This window comes from Seriola dumerili, unplaced genomic scaffold (assembly GCF_002260705.1).
Source record: "Seriola dumerili isolate Sdu_G_001 unplaced genomic scaffold, Sdu_1.0 BDQW01000161.1, whole genome shotgun sequence".
Classification (NCBI taxonomy): domain Eukaryota; kingdom Metazoa; phylum Chordata; class Actinopteri; order Carangiformes; family Carangidae; genus Seriola; species Seriola dumerili.
Genome location: NW_019174416.1, coordinates 5,556,893 through 5,565,416, shown reverse-complemented (window position 1 = coordinate 5,565,416; position 8,524 = coordinate 5,556,893). Strand labels below are relative to the sequence as shown.

The 8,524-nt window shown below is 40.8% G+C and overlaps 1 protein-coding gene across 1 annotated transcript; it reads left to right on the top strand.

Moving 5' to 3' along the window:
* guf1 (GUF1 homolog, GTPase) lies at window positions 1-8,524 on the top strand. Its single transcript, XM_022751876.1, has 17 exons — window positions 1-401; window positions 641-752; window positions 905-1,053; window positions 1,359-1,439; window positions 1,526-1,603; window positions 1,702-1,785; window positions 1,869-1,933; window positions 2,026-2,229; window positions 2,954-3,093; window positions 3,283-3,406; window positions 3,956-4,088; window positions 4,677-4,820; window positions 5,214-5,347; window positions 5,828-5,929; window positions 7,893-8,012; window positions 8,164-8,200; window positions 8,296-8,524. Exons 1-17 carry the CDS (start codon window positions 228-230, stop codon window positions 8,428-8,430), a joined length of 2,016 nt encoding a protein of 671 aa, XP_022607597.1. The 5' UTR covers window positions 1-227; the 3' UTR covers window positions 8,431-8,524.

Sequence of the window (8,524 nt, the reverse complement as noted above, 5' to 3'; positions counted from 1 at the left end):
CCAAAATGTCAGCACTCTAGGAGCTCATGCACCGGGGTTATTACAGGAGTATTTACTTTAAAGGTTCATGTGTTATTACTATTTATTTAATCGCTGGTACAGTTCACCAGCGGTCCGCCTCTGTGACTGTAGCCCACACTGAGCTGTATCCACAGTTAGCTAACGCTAGCTGACGTTTATTTACCTTCCTTATCATGCTGCTGTCAGGCTACTAGCTCAACGAAAACATGTCGGTCTCTCTAGTCTCTCCTCTTTTAAGACGTGTCGTACAGTTCAAACTGTACAGAAGGAAAATACACAACTATAGCATGACCTGCACAGTGTTGAGACACCGCTGGATGAAAGGGCTGCCTGTTTTCTCCAGCGGCTTCAGGATGGTCAGCACACAAACAGACAAACAGGTAATACAATAATTAACTGCATCTCATTATTGCCCATGTGCGTGATTTGTTTCTTATTTAAAATTCTATATAATTTCATACAATTCTCAAAATGCTTGTTTCAGGGGAAAAGCCCCTTCACATATAGGTTTTACTGGACTAACCAATTAGTCATAGACATAGTAATCGATCTAACAATATAAAGGTGGGTGTCTGTAACAATTCAGCTGTTTTGAGTGACTTCTCCTTTTATTCTGAAGGGGACCATTGACCTGTCCAAGTTCCCTGCGGAGAGAATCAGGAATTTTTGCATCATTGCCCATATTGACCATGGAAAAAGCACTTTGGCTGACAGGCTGCTGGAGATGACTGGTACGTCCGCTCACACCACAGAGATGAAATTTAAAGTGAATTCTAAAGAGCTTTCATCATCTTAAACAGAACAGTGGTCTAAAGAGTCAATTTGAGACTGTTTGTTGGATTACTTCATGATCAAAATGTTAATATCCATCTCACTCACATAGGTGCCATAGCAAAGACTGAGAAGAACAAGCAGGTGCTGGACAAGCTTCAGGTGGAGCGAGAGAGGGGCATCACCGTGAAGGCCCAGACAGCCTCGTTGTTTTACAGCCACGAGGGAGAGCAGTACCTCCTGAACCTCATCGACACACCGGTAAGTCCTCTGCTGGGTGGGACGTAGGTACGAAGAAGGTGGAAAAATGTGACATGGAAAGTGTGTTTCACAATTTGATTTGAAGCTGCAAGTCGTCATCTGGAGGCAGTGGGCTAGACAGATCTATTTTTTTTCCTTTATACATTTCAAAACCTCCCTGTGATCCATGAAGGCAGTCTAAAGCAGATAGTTGAATTACCATAATATAAGCCATGTCAGAAAATGGGTGGGTTTTGTTTACATGCCCATCTTATGTCAAATTGATTTGTTTACATTTTGTAACCTTCACTTTACCCTCTCTCCAGGGTCATGTTGACTTCAGTTATGAGGTGTCTCGATCCATTTCTGCGTGCCAAGGTGTCCTGTTGATTGTTGATGCTAATCAGGTAGAAAACTTGACCTTCTTTGTGAATTACTGTGGTTGAACTTGCTGTATGTGATGCAGTCGTTAATGTTTTGCTGTCATGTGAAGGGGATTCAAGCGCAAACGGTGGCTAACTTCTACCTGGCTTTCGAAGCTCAGCTGACAATCATCCCTGTCATCAACAAGGTACATTCAGACCAGCCAGTGTTTGGTGTAAACACGTGTTATTTTTCTGCTTGAATGCTCCGTGGTGGACGATTCTGTTCTGACACTTTTTCCCTCAGATTGATTTGAAAAATGCAGATCCAGAGAGGGTGGAGTCACAGATTGAAAAGGTGTTTGATATTCCTCGTGAAGAATGCATCCGGGTGAGTTGGAGCATAATGTAAGTTCCATAGAAGCTGTATATTTTTCAGGAATGTGTGTAAATTTATGATCTCATGTCTTTCAGATCTCAGCTAAACAGGGAACAAACGTTGAAATGGTTCTCCAAGCGGTTGTGAACAGGATTCCACCGTAAGAAAGCTCAGGTGGTTTCATCTCTCGTAGGAAACATGATTGACATGAAAAAACTGAAGCCCTTTCTTTTTTTCCATACTTATTCTCAGTCCCGTGGCAAGCATCGATGACCCATTCAAAGCCCTGGTGTTTGACTCCAATTTCGACCACTACAGAGGAGTGGTGGCCAACATCGCTGTGTTCGGAGGTCAGGTCAGAAAAGGGGACAAGATCATGTCGGCGCATCTCGCCAAAACCTACGAGGTCAATGAGCTGGGGCTTCTCCGACCAGATGAGCACCCGACACAAAAGCTGTACGTGGCATTCTTCCTGTTCTCACGTCATACATTTGGTATTTCATCCAATGGAGCTGATATTGGCATTAAAGCTGAAATGATTAATCAATTAATCAATTGAGTAATTCATTGTTTTGGTCATTTTTTAAGCAAAAATGCCAAACATCTGCTGGTTCCAGCCTCTACACTGTCAGGATTTGCTGCAATTTTTGTCTTATGTGATACTAACCTGAATATGTGCAGGTTTTGAAATGTTGGTTAAAAGAAACCATTTGATGAAATCAGTTTGGACATCAGGAAATTTCACCCTTTTCTGAAATTTTATGGACCAAACAATTAATTGATTAATCAAGAATATAGCTGACTACTCAATAATTATTAAAATGAGCCTCAGTCAGCCATAATTGGGATACATCTTTTACATATATGCTACGTTTAATATATATATATATATATATATATATAGTATATATGATAATATATATATATATACATAAAATAAAATATATACAATAAAATAAAATAGGATAAAAAAATCTGTAATGTAATACATAGCTTAAATTGTCTGACATTGTCAGTGCAGCCTTAATAAGCCAGCCTACCCAATATCTACACTCTGGTCAACACAGTAGATAAACACTGGAGTCCTGTGAACATTTGTCCATCTGTCCAATGAGATGCTTGTTTACATTGTGTTAGTGTGACTCTCTGAGATGTTGTTGTTGTTGTTGTTGTTGTGTAGGTTTGCAGGCCAGGTGGGCTACATAATAGCAGGGATGAAAGATGTGAAGGAGGCCCAGATTGGTGACACACTGTACCTCCAGGAGCAGCCAGTGAAGGCTCTGCCAGGGTTTAAACCTGCTAAAGCCATGGTCTTTGCTGGTAAGAACTGCTCTCCTTTCAGCAACTGCTTCACACACACACACACACACACGTCAACATACATAAAACCCCTTCGGTGCATGTTGTGTTTGAGTAGCTGGTACAGTAAAGTACAGCCAGTGCTTTCCAAATGAAAAGAGTCTTTTGCTGATGATGTGCACTCTGCCTTTTTTTCCCCCTGTCCCTCAGGCATGTATCCGATGGACCAGTCAGAATATCCAGGCCTTCGCAGTGCCATTGAGAGGCTGACCCTGAATGACTCCAGTGTCACAGTGCAGAGAGACAGCAGTCTGGCCCTGGGGGCAGGCTGGAGGTGGGGACGTTATGCATTAGAATAAAAAGTAGCTTTACAGTCCCCAGCCTGAGGAGTGGGGATTGTACAGCATATACTGTACCAGCAAATCAGAACAAAGACACGGATGTTTAAGAGCAGTGCAACCACAGAGGTCAAGACCCTTTTCAGACATCATTATGTTTGTTTGTTTTTCAAGTAAATGGTTGTTGCAGAAAAGTTTTTTAAAAAGTAGGGGGTTTAGGAGAAGTTTCTACATAAACTTGGACAACATCTGACATGATGTATTGCTAAATATCAGCTTTCTTTTGGACATAGTGATGATGCCAAAACGGACAGCCAAGTAAGAGTTTATGCATCATCACAGGTCATATTATCGGTCCAGATGATCTACATTTGATTCTATTAGCGGCAGTGATTTAGATCATTTGCAAATACATTACTGCACTTCGATAGCAATAAGTCTTACTCACTCTTGAACTCTTTCCAAAGAGACTCTTTGTAATTAAAAAGCATGAATATCAATTATAAATCTTGGGTGAACTTGTGGACCTTCCCATCCCCCTGCAGACTTGGCTTCCTGGGTCTTCTCCATATGGAGGTGTTCAATCAGAGGCTGGAGCAGGAATACAATGCCTCCGTTATAGTAACAGCGCCCACCGTGCCCTACAAGGCTGTCCTCTCATCAGCCAAGCTCATCAAGGTAAGAGCCGTTTCCTGCTCGTATATTCTCCGGTCTCACAGAGGGGGCCTGGCTTGTGCTGTAATTTCAGCAAAAAAGTTTCAACCGCCTTGGAAATTGATGATAAACGGAGGCCCTCTGGTGTCGCTGCCTTTGCACTCCTGTGAAATGACATATGGGAGGCATTTGATGGGAAGAGGACAATCAGAATTCTCTGTAGCGAAGGCAAAATCACAGCCAGTTTGAAAACGTAATGTATGTACACTGAGTTTCTTTGGAATCAACAACACATTTCTTCTCATCTCAGTGACAGCTGGTTGCTATAAGTCAGGATTTTATTATTATTTTTTGACAAATTATGAAGATGTGTTATTCCTCAGTCTTGTGAGAGTAGTAATGGTATAGAGTGCATGTACTACAATGAAGCAATGTGTTCTGTGAATATAAAAGATTTTTAGTTCAGACTTCCTCTTCAGCCTGCAGGGTGTAAATGTTTCATACTCAAAACATAGTAATTGGTTGCAGGATGGCTAGAAAATGGTGTGTGCTTTTGTGAAGAGGTTTACTAGTTTTATTCGCAGGTTTAATTCACGTTGGTTCTCCTCACAGGAACACGGCAGCGAGGAGATAACCATCGTGAACCCTGCCCACTTCCCAGACAGGTCGGTTGTGTCGGAGTACTTGGAGCCCATGGTGCTCGGGACCATTCTGGCTCCAGACACTTACACTGGCAAGATCATGGCGCTCTGCTTAGTAAGAAGAAAATGGAAATGAAATGAACTGAATGAAAAAGTATCTGTGCTATTTTTTCATTTGCTTATGTTCCTCTATCATGTGCATCTGCCTTGTAAACATCTTATTTAAAGTGCAGGCTTCTTCTTTTCTTTTAAGTCAAAGAGGGATAATGTCTCTAAATACTCACAGGCGAGTTGGCCTGATTCTCAAGCCTGTTGGAAAATGGAGTTTGACAGGAGATATTAGAGTGCTTCCATGCTTTTTACGCTTTGGAAAATTGGTCTGGAGCTGAAGAGAAAAAAAAAAAAAAACCTAACTGTACTTGTAAACAAAAGGAAGCAAAAAAAAAAAAATCTCCTTTTGTAAAAGAATAAACTGACTGTATTTTGCTGACTGTCTGTGTTCTTAAAGAATCGCAGAGCTATCCAGAAGAACATGGTGTACATAGACGACCAGCGCGTCATGATGAAGTATCTCTTCCCGTTAAATGAAGTTGTTGTGGATTTCTATGACCTCCTCAAATCGCTGTCATCTGGATATGCGAGGTAAAACTAAGCAAATACCGTGTGAATACATACGGTGTGGATTTCCAGGGGTTGCTTTTGCATAGTCCAACTTCTTTGTACGTATATTTCTAAGCAATATTTGAGTATATACTGTAAGTTATGTCTCATGAGTTTCTCTACAAAAGAGTCGGTGAAATCCCAGTATAAAAAATTTAGTTGCTTAAACATAGTTGAAAGAGCCAAAATAGCATCTTTAAAGTAGATTTCCAACTTGTATTTGGTATATTTAGTAAATTTATTAAGGTCTTGTATCAGTGGATAAAAGTAATTATTAGGAAAAATAATTGATATAAAAACAAGCACAAAGCCAAGAAATCTTTTCCCTCCTTTCCCTTAGTTACCCCTCTCTTCTGTATTGTACCTTCCCCTGAGTCTTATTTAGATGAAGGGCTTTGACAGTGTGAACGTATTCCATGCATTCAGCTGACCATGATTTTGATTTTATCTTCCACACTGTAGCTTTGATTACGAGAATGCAGGCTACCAGGCAGCTGATTTGATAAAGATGGACATTCTGCTGAATGGGCGGCCGGTGGAAGAACTCACCACAATTGTACACAGGTTAGTTCCAACAAGAACAGTGAGTAAATAAAAATATCCTTTTTGTTCCTCACAAGTTATGAGACTGATGCTGCTTGAAAGCATCTTCTTATTGTCCCATTCACACCCGTGTCCCACAGCTTAATTATTATCATTGCTGTCACAAAGAAGAAATTGAAGATTTTATATGAGTTTACATAATTGCAAGGCTTTATGGTCCTGTATCACCAGAGTAATTCTTCTGAGCCTATGGAGCATGAAATGTATTCAACACCCAGGATAACATTAAATATGGCCTCTTGGCAGTCTGTGTTAACATTATCTGTTACGGTGACTTTACACACTGGACAAGGACTTCACTCCATTTATGACAAGGACAATAGAGTAACTTCACAGGCGAAAAGTGATGACGCACAGCAGATCTGTATTTAATGTACTTACTATCGGAGCCAGGACAGGAGCCAGTTCAGGCCTTGGTAATTGAAGGGCGCCACGCTTCACCTGCAGTAGCTACACTCTGGCCATTTATACTGCGAGCCTGGAAGCAGAGCAGAGCATGGAGTCGGTCTGTTATTCTTTAAGGGCAAAGCACCAATCACGGAGCAGAATATCGTTTACAGGAGCCGCGTTAAGAAGTGACTGAAATTTATGGTACGTGACTGGACCAAAGTGAGGCAAGGGTGTGCTGTCGAGCAGAGGAGCCGTATCCATCTGTTAGATGTGGAGGCTTTTATGTCTCAGTACGTTACAGTATGAGGGCGGCTGTGGCTCAGGAGGTAGAGCAGGTTGTTTAGGGAAGGTCGGTGGTTCGATCCCCAGCTCCTCCAGTCCACATGTTGAAGTTTCCGCAGGCATGATACTGAACCTCAAATTTCCCCAGATGTATAATCAGTGTGTGACTGTGTGTGTGATACAAAAACACTGAATACATAGAGAAACTGCTGTATGAATGTGTGCGTGAATTGGTGAAAATAGCGGTAGAAGTGGTAGTAGAAAAGCACTAGCTTATACAAGTGCAGTCCATTTACTATATGACAGCTCTCTCCAACGTTTAAAAATACCCCTCCCAACACCTCTAAAGCTCACATATTGACACATTATATTCTGCTCGTTTAATCCAGACACAAACAGAAATGTAAAAGCGAAAAGTTGTTTTATGCTTTTATGGGGAGTTATGTCTCTGGCCCAGCTGTTGGTCGTAAACAAATAGTTACTTCACATTACTTCTGATAAAACCTCAAATAGTTTTTCACTTTTACACTGTATGATTATGTTTGTTTGACACAAGATGCAGTGAGTTAATATAAGGTATTTTATGCTTTCTGGTTTAGTGTTCAGTCTAGCTAGTCTTGTAGCTGTAGCTTTATACTTAACGCACAAACATTGGTCTCCATCTTCTCACTGAACTCTCATCAAGAAAGTGAATAAGTGTATTTCAAAAAATGTCACACTATTCTTTTAACCTGCACAGGACTGTCTCTATGGAAACTGTGGCCGTTTTATGGCCTGAACAGATAGAACCGTTTTCCACTTAAATTATCCCTTACACTATTATTATTCTTCATAATTTTCACTTGAGGATTTTTATCCCTAACATGGTGAAATGTGGGGAACCCCTGGTCTGATTTTTGATGTAACTGGAAAGAATGATATGTTTTGGCATTCTGCTCTTTTCTTAATTTTACACTGATTTGTCTGATGGGGAAACTGAAAACGGCAGGTAATAATTGCTCCGACTCCAGCCACGTTTTAATTAAACTTGGAAATATGATGTAGCTTGTTGTTGCCCGAAGGGGTACCTGCATCTGTGGGGGATAACACATGTATGTGTCAGCTGCTGTACTGTTGAAGTGACGTGGTGAGTACGGCAGATTTAATCTAATATCTGATTTTATGGCTTGCACTCTTTTGGTCCTTGTTGGCAGCAGAGTACAGGGGAGTTTAACAGATGTTTTGGGTTCTGATTGGTGTGTTTTCATTACAGAGAACGTGCATACCCTTCAGGGAAAGCCATGTGTGAGCGACTCAAAGACTCCATACCGAGGCAGATGTTTGAGATAGCTGTGCAGGCAGCTATTGGAAGTAAGATCATCGCAAGGGAGACGTAAGTACAACATCTGGAATGACCTTTGTTAGAGTGGTATGGGGTGCAAAACCATACATAACACACTTTTGAATTGTCTTTGTGTATGAAATGTGCTAAATGGATTAACTTGCCTTGAAAATTGTGAATTGACGGTGTTTGCCTCTTTCAGAATAAAGGCGTTCAGAAAGAATGTTCTCGCTAAATGTGTAAGTAAAGATTTTTCCTAATTTGAAAAAAACTGTTGAATCTACAAATGGACTGCAAACTCTGAATTATTATGTTTGTTTTTTTTCCTTGGTAGTACGGAGGTGACATAACACGCAAGATGAAGCTGCTGAAGAGACAGGCAGAGGGCAAAAAGAAGATGAGGCGTATCGGCAACGTGGAAGTTCCCAAAGACGCCTTCATTAATGTTCTGAAGAGAAAAGAAAAATAGACTGTAATACTATTAGTATCTTATTATGTAATGATATTGTTATTCTATAGAACAGGTCTTTGTTTGTGAAAGGCCTTACTGAATAAAGCTGTCA

What these genes read in the sequence shown, in the direction of transcription:
- guf1 (XM_022751876.1), top strand. Translation starts at nt 228, where the DNA reads ATGTCGGTCTCTCTAGTCTCTCCTCTTTTAAGACGTGTCGTACAGTTC. An exon ending in CAGGCTGCTGGAGATGACTG is followed by an intron (nt 753 to 904) that starts GTACGTCCGCTC and finishes TCACTCACATAG; the next exon opens with GTGCCATAGCAAAGACTGAG. An exon ending in TGAACCTCATCGACACACCG is followed by an intron (nt 1,054 to 1,358) that starts GTAAGTCCTCTG and finishes CCCTCTCTCCAG; the next exon opens with GGTCATGTTGACTTCAGTTA.